Source organism: Hydractinia symbiolongicarpus, chromosome 4 (assembly GCF_029227915.1).
Source record: "Hydractinia symbiolongicarpus strain clone_291-10 chromosome 4, HSymV2.1, whole genome shotgun sequence".
Taxonomy (NCBI): Eukaryota; Metazoa; Cnidaria; class Hydrozoa; order Anthoathecata; family Hydractiniidae; genus Hydractinia; species Hydractinia symbiolongicarpus.
In genome coordinates, this window is record NC_079878.1 from 8278198 (window position 1) to 8295750 (window position 17553).

At 33.4% G+C, this 17553-nt stretch overlaps 3 protein-coding genes across 5 annotated transcripts in view; 1 reads left to right on the plus strand and 2 right to left on the minus strand.

Annotated features, from left to right (window-relative positions):
* Positions 1-17: 17 nt before the first annotated feature.
* Positions 18-9464, minus strand: LOC130641088 (uncharacterized protein in nthA 5'region-like). Its single transcript, XM_057447743.1, has 3 exons — positions 8352-9464; positions 4857-7695; positions 18-3956 (listed from the first exon to the last, which is right to left on the minus strand). Exons 1-2 carry the CDS (start codon positions 8467-8469, stop codon positions 7226-7228), a joined length of 588 nt encoding a protein of 195 aa, XP_057303726.1. The 5' UTR covers positions 8470-9464; the 3' UTR covers positions 18-3956; positions 4857-7225.
* The window catches only part of LOC130641076 (rab3 GTPase-activating protein catalytic subunit-like), a 41705-nt gene continuing 31602 nt past the window's right edge, over positions 7451-17553 (plus strand). For 2 of the 3 annotated variants that reach the window (XM_057447725.1, XM_057447726.1), the window contains exon 1: positions 7451-7591. In XM_057447725.1, the coding sequence (XP_057303708.1) occupies positions 7565-7591 (27 nt within the window). In that variant the 5' untranslated portion in view covers positions 7451-7564. Of the gene's footprint in view, positions 7592-12098; positions 12168-17553 lie in introns of those variants that run through there. The other variant, XM_057447727.1, reaches the window with a different exon arrangement.
* On the minus strand, positions 9615-11129 carry LOC130641084 (amidase-like). The gene is given in 3 exon segments (XM_057447738.1): positions 9615-9906; positions 10246-10536; positions 10539-11129. Coding segments are annotated over 3 exon segments (870 nt in total). The 5' UTR covers positions 10834-11129; the 3' UTR covers positions 9615-9622.

A 17553-nucleotide genomic window follows, 5' to 3' on the forward strand; every position in this document is an offset into this window, starting at 1 on the left:
TTAAAAAAACGCTTGAAAAATATGTCTTAATTCATTCTAATATAAAACTCTGTGAAGAAAGCTAATTTCTCCTTAAAATGTTCTGCTTTTGAAGAAAGTTGGTACCGTGCATACACGTATATACGAAGTTGGTACATTGGCAAAAAAAGCTGGCCAAAGAAATACGACAAGATTGACATTTTGTCCTTTCACACCCAGTACTATTTTGGGCCCATATAAGTACCTGCATATAGAAACACACGGATCTAATGCAGCTCAAAAATTTAAAAACGAATATTACTGACTGTGGTCTGGGAAACAGTATATATAACAGAGGAACATGAAGCAAGTAAATAAAATCATTTAAACGAGCAAAGTGATAGACTTCGATTATATTTGCTTCAACCTCGTCCCCAGGGCTTGTTAGGCTTTGTATTTGGACGGCCTGTATTTGCTTAAGAAGGTACACAAGTTACGATAAAATGTAATGTTGTTAAATTAAGGTGTGAGTAAGGAAAAAGTGTGATGTTTTACAATATCTTCTATTAAGATTACGTGAAAGTTGTAATATTGTTGTATAATATTTTCTGAAAGTTTATAAAATTGCCTAAAAGATGATATAGAAATTATTGAAAGCGAAATAAAATTGAAGACGTTAAAAGACACTAAAAAACTGACCCCTCCTTTACTAACGCATCTCTATTTACAAAACTTTTAGTTTTGCATGATTTATGTTCACTGTTTTGTAATCACAACACATTGATCTAGAAACGATTTGAAGATTATAGTGTAATTATTTTCCGTTTTGAAGATATATTCCATTAACTTTTTTTATCGAATTACAAACCATAATTCGCTAAAAAATACGTCATAACTCGAAATCTCTTCACACTTGCGAATTAAATTTAAAATCGTTTTTAGATACATCTGTCTTAAAAGCCGCTCACCCTCCACCTTGTAGATTTATAGTTTTGTAAATGAAGATGAAAAGGCTAGCAGTACTAACACAAAAAATGAACATTGCGAAAAAGAGCTTTAAAGATTTTAAAAAATATCATCACTTTCGTATAGTTAAATGTTTGCTACGGGTGTTTTTAACAACTTCCGGACTACGCGCGTGTCTGCTCATATTCGCACTTAAAACATATTCACAAGAAGAGAGATGGGCAAAGTAAAAATAAACAAAAAGGAAAAGGAAAAAATGTTACAACATCTAATGGAATAGAGATTTGATATGATAACATAAATGTCTGAGTCGTATCGCTGGATAAAACATTATTTTCTTTCGACTCACGCTTTTGTTCAATTGCGTGTTATTATTTACTAGTCGATAAAGACCCGTGGAAAAATCCACTTAGGTAATAGGACATTGAAAAAGTTGGTTGTTTAAGACGTTTTGCTGACGTCAGCTTTGCAAATCCTAAAAAAAGGCAAAATTTGTTTATTCGTTGCCTGTAACGTGTACAGGTTGAAACGCTGATCAAAATAATATATAGGATCATATGTGTTTTGGTGTTACTATGATTCTTACATTTACCGTTTGTTTAGTTAGTTGACAAAAATATATAAAAAAGGAGATTAAAAGGGAAAAAACGGCGGTGTATCATCCTCGGTCAAATAGACAGGATGGAAATAAAAACAAAACTTTGAAAAACTCCTTGTTACAAACGTCATATCTTTTCTACGAACGACAAAGGACATAAAAGGGTTTAAAAATTTTGCTGACGTCACTAATGGCCGGTTAAAACGCAAAAAAAAATTTCAGAAATTTATATCCCTGTTACCTTCATCGTATAGACCTTGAAACGATGTTTAAAAATTTTGCTGACGTCGATAAAGCCCGTGGAAAAATCCACTGAAACAGGATAAAATTGAAAAATAAGCGTCATATGAATTTTGATGACGTCAGCAACCCATCTGCAAAAAAAAATTAGAACCTTGTTTTTACGTTGCCTTTATTGTGTAGACCTTAAAGCGCTGATCAAGAAAATGTATGTAATCACGTGCTTTTGATGAATGGTTAATGAGATTTACGGGTTTAAAAATTTTGCTGACGTCAGCAGTCCCTAATAAAAGTACAGAAAATTATTTTTTCGAAATTTGTATACCCGTTGCCTTCATGTTATAGCTCTTGAAACGCTGATCAAGAAAATGTATTGGATCATGTACTTTTGACCAACGGTTACGGAAATATTGTGGTTTAAAAGTTTTTTGATGACGTTATAAACCCGTTCATTCCGAAACGGATTTGGGGACCCAGGTTTGGAAAAAGGTGGTCCCTAGTTACCCACGCGGTGAAAAAACATTGACGTCACCAACTCGTTTCCAAGTTATTTGGCCTCAAAATTTTAGGTCCACTGTAATGGCTTCATTAATTTAATATAGGATATTGACGTTAAAGTAGTGTTATTTTCGTCGCGCCCTAACGTCAAAGAATTTAACATAATAGACATAACTTTTTTGGCAACATCAAAGGAAAATAAAGACATCCACTTTGCCTGTTGCAAACAGACACAGTCTCTGTATTATTATAAGAGACTAGTTGCAAGCACCGACTTTTATCGGAAAAGTGACAGTTTTTTTCTCTTATTATGTGTCACTAGTCGATAAAGCCCGTGGAGAAATCCACTTAGGCAGAAGGACAATGGAAAAATAGGTTGTTTTAGATTTTTTGCTGACGTCAACAGTGCAGGTACAAAAAAAAATTGGCCAAGTTTAGTTTATTCGTTGCCTATAACGTGTAAAGGTTAAAACGCTGATCACAATAATGTATAGGATCATATGTATTCGACAAAAACCTAAGGAGATATAAGGTGTTAAAAATTTTGTTGACGTCAGCAATGGCCTGTCAAACCCAAAAATTTATTTTCAAGAAATTTGTGTACCTATTGCCTTCATCGTATAGATCTTGAAACGCTGATCAAGAAAATGTATAGGATCGTGTACTTGAGAGAAACGGATGCAGAGATATTAGGGTTTAAAGGTTTTTTTATGACGTCATTTACCCGTCCATTCCGAAACGGATTTGGTGACCCAGGTTTGGAAAACTTACCCAACTTGGTCCCAGGTAGTCCCTAGTTACCCACGCAGGAGATGACATCAGTTATTTCCACCCGTTTCCAAGTTATTAAGCCTTAATTTTAAAAGTGCAATGCATTGGCTTCACTAATCTTAATAAACTTTCCTTTGACGTCAATATTGCTTTAACGTCAAAGTTTGCTAATTTACAGAACAAATTTATAGGCGATGTTTTATAGATATATTAAAGAAATTTTATCCACTTCGCAAAAGTCACAGACAGAAGCTCCGTATTATTATATAGACTAGTCGATAAGGCCCGTGGAAAAATCCACTTAGGCAAAAGGCCATTAAAAAAATAAGTTGCTTTAGATGTTTTTTGCTGACGTAAGAAATGCATATAGAAAAAAAATGTTCTTAAAATCTTACACAAAATGTCAAATGTCAAATCTTACACAAAATAAAAAAGAACAGCTTGCAAGGTGCAAAATCTAGTTGATAAAAAGTTACAACAACGACACTCACAACATCGACACTCACAACACCAATACTCACAAAACCGACAGTAAGAATACCAACAGTCACAACACGGATAATAACAATGTCAGAAATAACGCATCTCAAATATGTACATCTTATAAGTGATTATGTTGAAAACCCTCAGTGATTTATTCTGAAATGTCAAAAAGTTGGCCTGCAAAGGTTAGCACAAATCAACAAAAATAAGTTCTTTACACATTTTAAATATTGTCTTTCCCTTAAAAGCTTATACAAAAATATGAAAAAGCCATAGTTTAGAAAACATTAAACGTAAATCTACAAAAATCAGTCATTTCAGTTGCATACCATTCTCTCCCACAAAAATTTACACACAGTGTAAAAATCAACCAGTTAAGAACACAAAAATTTTTCTTTTTTAGTATGATGATCCGTACTGCCCTTTACCAACAATTCTGAACCTAAATGTCAAAAAATCAATAAGCAAAGAATAAACTTGAATAAAAAAAGATCATTATTTTGGAAACATTGTATACGGTTCGTAAACAAAAGTTTACACAAAATGTAAAACAGATTGGTTTTTGCAGTCATCGCCCATTAGATTACAAAATCAGAAACAAAACAATAATAAATAACTTAACACACACACTTTAAATTTTATAAAATTCGTTCCACTTGTCATATTGCATGTGGTAAAGTGCACAGGTAATGTGAAAAAAATTATAGATGGATCCAGCGTGACGTGATTTGTTTACTTTTTAGCGGTAAGCTCCTTGGCTCTGGCTTTTGCGTGGCAGGAAAAAAGATGCTAGGATTTGGTAAAGAAAGGTCTTTTACTGTGGATTTCTTCTAACGGGGACATCGTTGGGGTTATAAACTATTATCGAGTGTAGGTTGATGCCTTGTTTTATTTGAATTCATTAAAAGTCATAAGAATGCCTTCGTTTGTTTGAAGAAATGAAGTGAAAATTACTTTGCTTCACCTAGCACCCCAATCTTTTTCCCTGCCACGCAAATGCCAAAGCTGAAAGAGCGTACCACTGAAAATGTAAACAACGGAATTCATCTATACTCTCTATGGGCATAAAAATACATCCTACTATCCTGCAAAAGTTCAAGTCTTTGAAAGATTTTGTAGGTAGCTAGCTAGCTTGTTACATCATAATTCGTGCTCATAAAAGAAGAGAAATTTGGAAACTATAGTAGTTAGCTATATATAATTAAAAAAGGGGAATAACAACAGAAGTCATAGGTTAGAGAGCTAACCATGGGATGGGGAGCTGGACTTGGAGGCTAACATTAGCTAGCTAACAGTAGAGCTGAGACACCCAGTTAAATATACTTAAACTGGGAACACTTACCTAAAACTAAAGCTAGCTATTTATGCTTAGAAAAACACATATAGGGGGAAGCAATAGTAATGTAAAATTAATAACATTACAGTTCAACATAACCAAAGTTTTCCGTTTTTTAGTCAGCCAACAGCTTTATGTAGCATTTTGAATTTTAGGACAATACATTAGTTACGCGCCAGGGCTCATGAATTATGCAACATACAAAACGTAAACAAATATGGCTACATACGCGGTAAAATATGAAACTGTAGCTTTTCCTGGGAAATGCGAGTCTGCTTGCTCCACCGACATAAAAACCAAACGAATAAAAATATCAAAGTTCTTACTATTTGTGATTTCAAATCCACTTTAAACTCTAGCCTTTGTTTTCTACTTCTAACTTTACTTTACATCTAGCTCCACTTCTCACTTCACTTTTCTACTTCTTCACTTGGTCTCTTTTCTTTTTAAATATATAGCTATGCTTTTTTAAACCACTTTTTTTCCTTTTTTTCAAGGTAAAGGGATCGTTCTTCTGTGCTTTTTTTTGGTGGCCTTTATTTTCTACTTCTAAATTTACTTTACTTCTAGCTCCACGTAGCTCCACTTTCACTTCCAACTTCACTTTTTCTACTTCTTCACTTGGACTTTTTTCTTTTTAAATATGCGAGTCTGCCGGACACTTAACTCTAGCGACATAAAAACATAACATCTAAAAATATCAAAGTTCTTACTATATGTGAATCCAAATCGACTTTAAACCCAAGCTTTTATTTTCTACTTCTAACTTTTCTTTACTACTTCTAGCTGCACTCTTCACTTTCGAAGCAACTTCTCGTGGCTTCTAACTTTACTTTTGTACTTCTACTTCTCCACTTTGACTTTTCTTGCTTTTAATATCTGCACTTTTATGTGACTAAGGGATCGTCGAAAATAAGACATTTTTTAACCGCTTCTTCAGTTCGCCTTTTGTGTCGAGAACTTTGTCGAGAAATTTTTATGTTTGTTTGTTTTTACGCTAACGGAACTTTTTATTAGAATGCCGTCCCGTTTGAAAGTACGCATTTCAGCGAATCATACTGCTTATTTTAAAATTACAGAACAATTTTATAGGCGATGTTTTATAGAATTTGTTAAAGAAAATTGTGAAGAATATAATCCACTTTGCAAAAGTCACAGACAGACAGAACTGGCGTATTATTATATAGACTAGTCGATAAGGCCCGTGGAAAAATCCACTTAGGCAGGATAACAGAGAAAAATAACCGTCATTTAAATTTTGATGACGTCAGCAGAGACATGTCAGAACACAAAACTTTTTTTTTCAGAAATGTGTATGCCTGTTGCCTTCATCGTATAGATCTTGAAACGCTGATCAAGAAAATGTATAGGATCGTGTATTTTTGACAAACGGTTGCAGAGATATTAGGGTTTGAAGGTTTTTTGATGACGTCATCAACCCGTCCATTCCCGAAACGGATTCAGGGACCCAGGTTTGGGAAACTTACCCAAATTGGTCAAAGGTGGTCCCTAGTTACCTACGCAGGAGATGACGTCAGTTGTTTCCACCCGTTTCCAAGTTATTTAGCCTTAAATTTAAAAGTGCAATGCAATGGCTTCACTTATCTTAATATACTTTCCTTTGACGTCAATATTGCTTTAACGTCAAAGTTTGGTAATTTACAGAACAAATTTATAGACGATGTTTTATAGACTTTATCAAGGAAATTTTATCCACTTTGCAAAAGTCACAGACAGACAGAACTGGCGTATTATTATAGAGATTTTCAATCTTCGGGTGGAGAGTTAGAACACTTTCTTTTAATTTTTTTTCTCCTTTTTGAAGGAGCAGAAGCTTTATGGCGATAAGTAGACATTTTTTGATATTTTATATAGCTTGATGTTGTTAGTGTTGCTCGCTTGTAAAAATAACTTTTTCACGAAAAAGCATAAATGACAGTCAAAGTGAAAAAAGTGATTTTTAATTGGTCGGATAAAAATAAAGAATCATTAAAAGAAAAGCGATACAAGAAATTCAATGGTATCGTTTTTTACAACATTGGTTGTGATTATGTTATTGTTACAAAATGTGCTCATATCACAGTTTATTCCCAAAGTGAGAAACATGCATTTACACATATATTTGATATTTTTAGCAAATTCAGCTGAAAGACAAATGATGAGGATTGTGTTCCGCATTTCTATCCTATTTTATAAAAAAATAATTTCACCATTAAAAAGTTCACTTTTTTTTTATAAAAGAAGTTAGAAAAAAAATTGCAAAAAAAACTATTTTTTTCCCTTACTCACACCTTAAAGATAGTTGTTCCTTCCGAAACCCACCATCGTGCTGTATATGAAGTAAGTGTATTATTTGATATGAATTTTTCAGAAGCTTATTTTGACATTCGCTTTCGGAAGACATCTTCAAAGATACTTGCAACATTAAGCACTCCTACTTCATCAAAATGTTTTCCAACAATCATCAACCCTACTGGCAAGTCATTATCGTATCCACAATTTAATGTCAATGCTGGATGTCCAGTGACATTGAATATTGAGGTATTTCCAATCATATTTAATGCAGTGGTTATTTTTTCAGTAATCGAGGCATCTTTACGGGGAATTTTGCATGGTGTTTTTGTCAATGTTGGCATAATAACGACGTCATGTTTCGCAAGCAGTGTATTATATTCCCCGTTTAAGTGGGCAACTAATGTTGACGACTTTGCAAAATGGTATGGCCCATAATTTTGTTGAAGGTAAGAACCAATTAATGTGAAATATTTATTTGTTTCAGATAATTCTTTCCCGTGTTTTTTGTAACCGTCAAACAACGTTTTAGCCAGAGTATGTGACTGCATACCTAAAAGAAAATTTTGCTTGATTAGTCAGTGAAAGAATTGTACTAATAGATAGTGAGATTTTTATGTTTTTAAATTACAGGTAAAATAAAACATCGCACGTTATTATAACTGCGTATTACACTGTGACTTAGAGCAAAAGAGGTATTGTTAACTAGCGTTTGATGCAAGTTTCTTGTCGCTACTTTCTCTTAGGTTTTTTTTGCTTAAATATTTCCGTGGACAAGGTTTTTGTTGTCTGAAAAGTACAAATTTCGTAAAACATTTCCAAATAATAAATCACAAAAAATTTAATTCCCCAACATGATTCCAATCAGGCAAGTTTAATACAATTTTACCTGTCATAGAGGGTATTTCCTACAGCTTGGTTATGTTTTTCTCTTAAACTACGTTCTAGCATAAATCCGTTTTTGAACTCTCGAAAGTTAAAGTTAGGGTATTTTCGTAATCGCACGTTACAGCAAAACAAAAAACTAAGTGTCGCAAGCACTTTGAGAGCAAAATCCCCTTTGTTTATATGTGAAATATCATCGTATAAACGGTTTTAAAGTATATGCAAACTTAAGTAATTAATTATCAAACTTAAGTAATTAAGAATAATTAAGAATAATCAATGACCGAGGGGATCTTGTAATCCTGAAATTTAATAAAATTCTACCTGATACAGCTGTTCCGAAACCACATCCATCGATCATAGCACCGTAGATTCCATTCCCTAGTATTGGCAAACCAAGCTTTTCCGCAATATGGTGCTTAGGAAGGCTTACGTGATTCATTTCGAAATGTTCGTCATCTTTTAACCATTGAACAGATGTGTTAAAAACATTTTGAACATTTTCATCACACAAATCAACTCCTTCTTGAAGGATACCAATGTTAAGCTTTCTTGATGGTTTTACATTTGGAAAGATTAATTTTGAATATTCAGGAACTTCAAATGGTCTCTGACGATAGTCGAACCCATTATCAAATCATGTAAAAACAGACACGTATATTATAAGCTTAAAGTAAATAAAAAGCATTGAAACTACGAAAAAGTTCACATATCTTATTACCAAAAAAGTTCTGGTCTAAATAAAAGACTTTTCGTGTTTCCTCGGATAATTTCTCATTAGTATGAAGCATTTTTATTCTATGAATGTGAAAAATACCAGACCCAATTCTGGCCCTTAACGAGATTAATGTTTTTGAGGAAATGACATAACGGCTCTCAGCCATAAAAGAAAGATTTATTGTTCTTTGTAAAAACCTTTGAAAATGTGATATATTAGTGGACTATAAACTTAAAATTACATTGTGGTATTGTTTTTAAGCTAATTACTTTATTTTTATTTATATTTTTTTTTATTCCAGCAGTCATACTGCCATTTATTTTGTCTTTTGATAAATAACTACTATATTAGCTCTGCATCTACGGAGACGAAGTAATTTGAGATATCATTTTATCCATGCCCATGCTTTCTGGAACCTGCTACAATAAAAAGACTTGGTAAAATGTGACTTATGATGTGAACGCTGCTGTTCTGTACATGCCTCAGGGTTCACTTTGTTCCTGTTTACAGCCGAATTAGAGCTTGTACATGCTAATTGTCAACACGACCATTTTCCCGAATTTTACGACCTTTGAGGGGCCGCAACTTAGATTGTTTCATTGCAAGGGTGCGCTAAACACACCCTAACAATTTTTTAAACGCTCTTTACTTGACTCACGTGTGCGCAAAGGTAGTGGCTTTGCATAGTAATGACCACTTCAAACTGTCATGATTGCAATTTTTTTTAATTCAGTTGCCACATGCAGAGAAGTGTCAAGTACAGCAGAGAAGTGTTAACACCATAAAACAGAAGTGTTTTTAAATTGGAGAAAGAGTAAGCCACAAGGGTCTATTGTAAACTTATCATTGCATTTTTGTCAAAAATCAAATCTTTAGATTATCTTTGTATCGACAAAATGTTGAAAAATATAGTTGCGGGCGCAATAGGAAAATAGAAAATAGCAAACAAAGAAATATAAAGAAAATAGAAAATGTACATACCTGCAATGACTTCAAGTAACAGTGCACAGTCTGCCACAGTTTTCGCCATAGGGCCTAAATGGTCAATGCAAGAAACAATTGGCATTGTTCCAGTGTAGGGTACCAATCCATGTGTAGGTTTCAAACCAACGATACCACAGTTACTGGATGGGATACGAATGGAACCTCCTTGATCTCCTCCTGATAAATTAACACAAATTAATTTCACTTCATGTTAGAAGATTGTACCCTATTTCACCGCACACTTCCTGCCTATCATATCTTTAGCGGATTATGGGTAGTGCAATAAACACATATCTTAGCAATGTAATGAGACATCTTGGGTATAAAGTGAGATATCTAAAGTTCAAACAATTACTCTTGAGGTATTCCCTTAAAATGAACATAACTGCCGAACATAGTCATAGTACAATCTTATTGTTTATACAAAATTTATTATAAAGAAGATGAAAATATGACACGCAAGAGAAGCCTTCGACAAAAAGTGAAAAAAGTTCGATAAGGTGGGACCAAATATACCAATTGCCATATCAGATTCTTCATTGGCGACAACCACTCCACTTCCGGAACTTGATCCGCCAGCAGAATGCTCTACATTACATGGGTTATGAACAGGCCCATATGTAGTAAAATAGCTTGCACCACTTATGCAAAGGTCTTCACAAGTTGTTTTTCCACAGATTGTTCCACCTGCTTCTAGAATTCGTTGCACGATAGTAGCATCATACTCAGGTATATAGCCCTCCACAACTTTAGAACCATTCATCATAGGAATGTTAGCTACAGCTATGTTATCTTTTATAGCTACTTTTTCCCAGCAAGTTTTCCACTTGTAGCACCCTCTATATTACACTTCACATACCAAGCATTGTATTTGTTTTCATCACCTTCAGGTCGCAAATACTCTCGATTACCTCCATATTTAGATACGTACGAAGGTATTTCTTGGGCATCAATGAAATTATATGCAGCTACTGTATTTTTCATAATGCTTTGATATTCTTTTAACTCATCTTCATTACAACCCAAGTTGTGTCTTTCGTTTAACTTTTTTAGATCATCAATAGAAGGAAGAGTTACAGGATTTTTAGCGTTAGAACTTGCCATGTTAATTTTTTTCTCAGCGCTCTACTTCACGTCTACATTCACATGGTACAGACAGCAAGTAATACGAAACTAATCTCATTAAGTAAATATTGTTTTATAAAGAACAATTATGGTCTGTAAAGCAAGAACGATAATGGATTGTAGAATAATAGTCAAGTAGTCATTTATTTTTCATATAGCTCTCTGTATGTGGATTAACGCTTAAAGGCGCTGTAGATATGGATGTTTGTTAAACCATACCGATAATGATAATTGTGAAAATTGATATGTTATTTCATAAGAAACTTACTCTAATCTTAAACGCTTAGACTAAGAAAATTACCGACCGAGAAGAATAATGTTCTTTTGCCGTGTGAATCCTGCGCGTGGCGCAATTCACTTTTCCCAACCGTAATCAACCTCGTCCCCATTACATCTTGTATCTTTTCTTGCATTAGAATGTATCGCCGTCCTGATGACATAGAAGATCGACATGACCTGGGGACAAGGTTGAATTTTAATGATAATTGGAAATTATACTTCCGTCAAATCCGAATTTCTTCAAAGCGGAATTTTATATCTACAAGCAAACGTTTTTGGCCGACTACTTTCACTATATCATTTGTGTAAACATACAAAAAAACCCTGTCTATTTCTCTACCTTTACTGATCTCTGCGACAATCTTTTTTATAAACTTTTTTTCTTGCCATAGTTATATGTATGAGTTTACGATCTCGTTTTAGAGCTTTTTAACCCTACTTACACAGGACTTTTTAAGTATCAAATATTTCAGGGATGGAAGAAGAGGAACAGGATGATTTAACTAATTTTGAATGACTTTTAAACCTTGTTGATAAACTTAGCATGGATATGGTATACCATATAAAGATTGACAAGCAACTCATCGCAAGAACTTGTTTTCATATTGGAACAAAATCGCCTAAATCTTCTGTAGAACTATTTTTGCTATTTTTCCACGTATTATTTATTTATAACTTAGCAGAATGAATGATTCGTGAGACAAAATTGCGCGAAAATAGCCTAAAATCGCGGAATTATTGAAAATTCTCCGCGCATTTTTTTCTGGTAGCAGTACTTTAGAAGTTGATGGTGAAATCAATGGTTATGGCGTACATCGTCAACGTTATTTTCTTTTGATGTAGCTCAGCCAAAAAAACTTTGAGGGTATCCAACTTCACCCTCGTATTGCAAAGGAGGGTACCAGCTTCGGCCGTTTTTGTTGCGGAAATCTTTTTTGAAAATGTCCTGGTTTTTCTTACCCCCTGCGCCTCGCTAAAAGTCGCATTTGCTTAAATTTGCAATCAAAACAAGCAAGATGGCGGATGACGATGCGGTATGTTTCATTTTATATTTTACTAGTCGATAAGGCCAGCGGAAAAATCCACATAAGCAAAAGGCCAATGAAAAATAGGTTGCTTTAGATGTTTTTCTGACGTCAGCAGTGAATATACAAAAAAAATTCTTAAAATCTTACAAAATGTTAAATGTCAAATCGCATTAAATCGTGCACGCAAATCTTACACAAAATAAAAAAGAACAGCTTGCAAGGTATAATATCTAGTTGATAAAAAGTTACTACATCGACACTAACAACACCAAACTCACGAAACCCACAAAACCGACAGTAAGAACGCCAACAGTTAGAACATTGACAGTCATAACAATGTCAGAAATAAAGAATCTCAAATATATGTAGCTACATCTTATTTATAAGTGATTATGTTGAAAACCCTCAGTATTTTATTCTGAAATGTCAAAAAGGCCTGCAAGAGTTAGCACAAACAAGTTAAAAAGACAATACATTATTTTCCTACTTCTTCATCCATTGTAAACATACGAAGTATATTGTAGCGATACGGGGTGTGGGAACATTAGTTTGATTGCAGCAAACAGATTATGGCATACAGATTTTGAGATACCAAGAGTATGTTATGCTGAATTTGCTATGCAGAGTATGCAGAATGTGCTATAAGGTGTATGCCATACAGAGTATGCTATACTGACTATGCTATACAGACTATGCCATATGGAGTATTCTAGCTATATGAAATGTGACAGGCGTTATATACGAAGTATGCTATATATATGGAGTGTGTCATGCTTAGTATACGGGAGTGAGACAGTATTAGTATATGGAGTGTGGCTTGCTTAGTACACGGAGTAGTGTGACATGCGTAGTACACGGAGTAGTGTGACATGCTTAGTACACGGAGTAGTGTGACATGCTTAGTACACGGAGTAGTGTGACATGCTTAGTATACGGATATGTACGGGCGAGTTCGGGCGACTTTTTGAATAAAATAAAATTGGGGGTTGTCCCCCGAAACCGCCCGCACTTTCCCGAGCTCGGCCGGAACATTCCTGAAATGCTTGTAACAAACCATGCGGATGATAGTTGGAAAGAAGGCGCTAGAAGAGAAAGGAGTTAATAAAGTTTATATATAAGTTATTTATAAAGTAAACTTTATCAAAAACCATCAAAAACAGTTCTTTTGAGAACTTTGCTACCACATAGTAAGTTTATTTTATTTTTTATAGTTTTTTTGAATCATGTTAGTGTCTGTTTTTTTTTGTTTGTTTTTTCGGGCATTGTTCGGGCCTATTCAGGTTTTTTACGGGCGAATGCTTGAATTTTTTACAAAACCCCGAACTCGCCTGAAAACGCCCGCACTTTTTACGCGGTATGCGGCTTATCGGCACCCTCGTGTAATGCATCGTCCGTTAAAAATATAAAAATGGAGACGAATTTCACTTTCTCACCTTTTTTGTTTCTTTTAGGGAAAATTAAAAAAATTCAACAAATTAGAAAATTTTTCCACAGTAAAAATCCAACATAATCTAGAATTCGTTGTTAAAAAAATGTATCTCGTGTTTGTATAACTCTCCACAATGATTGTTCCGTAAAGTGCGGATTGGGGCAAAATTCTATTTAACGGCAAATTTTCCGTTAACGGAGACGAAAACTAATGTAGGGGAAATGGGCTTGCCGTTAAGGGGCTGGGGGAGGGGGGTCCGAGTCTAGCGGCCAATTTGCCGTTAACGGAGACGAAAACTGTTTGTCGATGGGCCCTTAGTAAAAGAAGTGTGAAATGATTAATATAAGAAATTTGCTATGCGATACGGAGTGTGACAGGCTTAGTATACGGAGTGTGACATGCTGATTATGCGGATTGTGGCATGTTTGGTAGGAGCAGAATTCGATGTATTGTTAATGTTCATAATAAAAAGTTGTTGACTGTATGGTCAGTTTTATTGCATATAGAAACATGCAAACCAAAGTTCTAAAGCTTAGAATAAATGTAATGGAAGCCATAGAAATAAACTTCATACAACATGCCAATAGTAAACTACATCATATGCTAAAACAACAGGAATATATATTATAATTTTACTAAGTTAAATTTTCTTTCTGTAAAATGTTTTGGCAGTAAAGCAACATTTTCTGCTTAATCGTAAAGTTTTGCTACAGTACAGTCCAGATGTAAGCGTACGCGTACGCTCAACTTGCAAAAATGATTGCTTTCATTAAAAAAAACAATAGCATAGCGATTTCCTTTCAAATTGCGCGAAAATAATTGCTTCGTGTTAAAAACAAAAGCATAGCAAGAAACATTGTTTAAAAACAATACCCATTGAATTTTTATTTTTTTAACAACGAAACTAATTATAGTAACGTGTTTTTAATCTCGATTTATTTAAAAAACACAAGCTCTTTTAAAAAACAACAAATCCAATGATCTAAATATTTTAAAAAAAACTAATGCTACTTTTAAAACTTTTAGTAATATTTCTTTATCGTCGAAACATATTTTTTAACATGCAAAACTTTTAAAAGTTCTTTTTATAAAAACTTTTTAAACTTTTAAAATGCGATCTAAAAAAACATTTCTATCGCCGTTTTTCGTTTTCAAACTTTTAAAATGAGATCTAAAAAAACATTTCTATCTCCGTTTTTCGTTTTTAAACTTTTAAAATGCGATCTAAAAAAACATTTTTATCGGCGTTTTTCGTTTTTAAAATTTTAAAATGCGATCTAAAAAAAAATTTCTATCGCCGTTTTTCGTTTTTAAGCTTTTAAAATGCAATCTAAAAAAAACATTTCTATTGACGTTTTTCGTTTTTAAACTTTTAAAATGCAATCTAAAAAAACATTTCTATCACCGCTTTTCGTTCTTAAATTTTGAAAAGGCGATCTAAAAATACATTGCTATTGCCGTTTTTCGTTTTTAAAGTTTTAAATTGCGATCTAAAAAAACATTTATATCGCCGTTTTTCGTTCTTAAATATTTAAAATGCGATCTAACAAAGCTTTTCTATCGCTGTTCTTCATTCTTAAATTGTTTTTTATGGCAATATTTTCCATTTTAAAGCGAATTGTTCGCATATTTTCAGGTATATAACCCGCACATGGTATAACCCGCAGTTCAGCTTTTTTTGGGAGTTATAAACTAGATGCTATCAGATAGCCCGCACCTTTGTATAACCCGCATAAAAAATTTTAATCAATCTGTTTTACTTACTTGCATAACCTGCATTGTGTTAAGAAAAAAATTCAGCGTATTTTTACTTGCCCTAATCATTTTATAAACATGTGCGTGTATTCTGTGTCATTTTTTTTTTCATGCTGAAGACAAGTGGGGGACATTTAAACTCATGGAGTTTAGATCTAACACAGTCTAGATCACATTGGAAGAGGGTCATTAATATACCCCGTCCAACCCATGCTAGCATGGAAAACGGACGTTAAGCCGAGAATGATGATGATGATGATGATGAACCCCAAACACGAGAACCGAGTGTCTAAACTAGCGACTCTCCCAGTTTTAACTTCCTTGTCTCTGATAGCCGAAATAATAATGAATTCAAAATTAATTTTAAAAAGTGGATCTTCTGCTAATGCTGACAGTACTGAATCAGACAATGCTATTTTCTTTTTATTTGTAGACAATAGTTTCTGCTTATAATGACTCTTGCTTCCTGTGATTAAACAAACAGACAAATAAAAAAACATGCTATCAGGTTATAAACCTAAATTAAAATCTCTTTTTTTTATGTACATTTAAGTTTTTTTGGCATAAAAATAAACAACATAATAATTATCACTGATTGTCTGTAACAGCAATGTACGGAACGTTCTTTTCTAATTTTTATAGAATTTTGTTATCCATTTATATCTCAGCAATCACAGTGTGGATGATAAAATGCATGGTGGCAATGAGGAGGAGATAGTTGTGTGTGTCTTATTAATTGTATTTTATATTTATTTTTCATATTTTCAGTCGCCACCTGTTGCTTGAAGGTAGCGAAGATAAAAAAAGAAAATTATCATCTATACTTACTTTAATTTTAACATTTTTCAATATTTTTAACAGGAATTAATAATTAAGTCCTGGGCACTAGGTTGTGAAATACATGCCAATTAAACCTAAAAATGATACCTGCTATATTGCTGTATTACCAGAAGCAAATCATTTCAATGTGCTCAATATAAATAGATTAGAATTACATTCAACACAAAAGAAAAATGATCTCCAGAATTGTGTTTCAGAGAGAGCTCGTAATATTAGCATTGGCAATCAATAGAAAGTTAAAGCATTTTCACTATGTAAAAAAAATTAAATCACGTAGTTGAAGTAAGATTACGTATAGGATCGTGCATGCAGTTATATTAATGTACGCATTTTATCCTGTTGGTATATACTATTTTTTTCATTAAATGTATAAACTTTAAATTTCACAGCAAATGACAGAAAATATAAAACTTATCACATAACCCGCACCACATTATAACCCGCACCAACTGTGGAAGTCGTAAAAATCAACTTATAAACTGCGGGTTATATACCGGAAAATACAGTAGTTTTAAGAAAGAATGTTTATTTTTAATTTTAAAAAACTGCTTTACGATAAAAGATGTTGTTGATGATGTTGATATTGTGTTGAATAAAAGAAAGATAAACAATAATTTTACATTTATTGTTATAAGTTTAATTGGTTTCTGATTAGTTAAACATTGTTTCAAAATTCATTTCAATAACTTCGAAAAGTTTTACATTGTATCACAAATAATATTTTGACAATCGTATCAAATCGTTTCAAATCGTATTGGTGGCAAAATTAACTACAAAATATTTTTGTAAAATGAGGTCCCTAAATATAACAAAGAGAGGGGGAGCTCTTTGGGGACGGGGCTGTGCTTTAATGATGACAGGGAAATAATAAAAGGAACATTCTTTAGCAGTTAGTTTCTGGGGTTTCTTTTTTTAGAATTAGAAGGAGAAACTGTTGATTTCTTACATTTTGCGTAAAACTCTGGGGAGGGTTGCTGTATGCAATCCACTAAATAGCCAATTTTGGTGTGTGCTACACTACAACAAACTGTATAGATTGTAATACTCTTTTTGTATGACTTAACGAAATATGTTGAGGTTTTTGCCCTTGCAAGAATGGTCTTGGTAATTTTCTCTTGTTGTACATTTGACGTCAGCAAATCAAGTATATAGATTTAGCAGATTTAGCTGTTTACCAACTTCCAACATTGTTGGACACCTTACTTTTTTTTACCCCAGTTTTTAGTTACTTAACTTGACATTACAGTTACTTGCATGTTTTATTATGTAGCTGCATTTAACATCTTTCTGCTCATTTTATGGTCACATCGTATGCTTTTCCTATAAAATTGTTCTATGTGAATTGACCCACTGAAAAAGTCTCAAGTT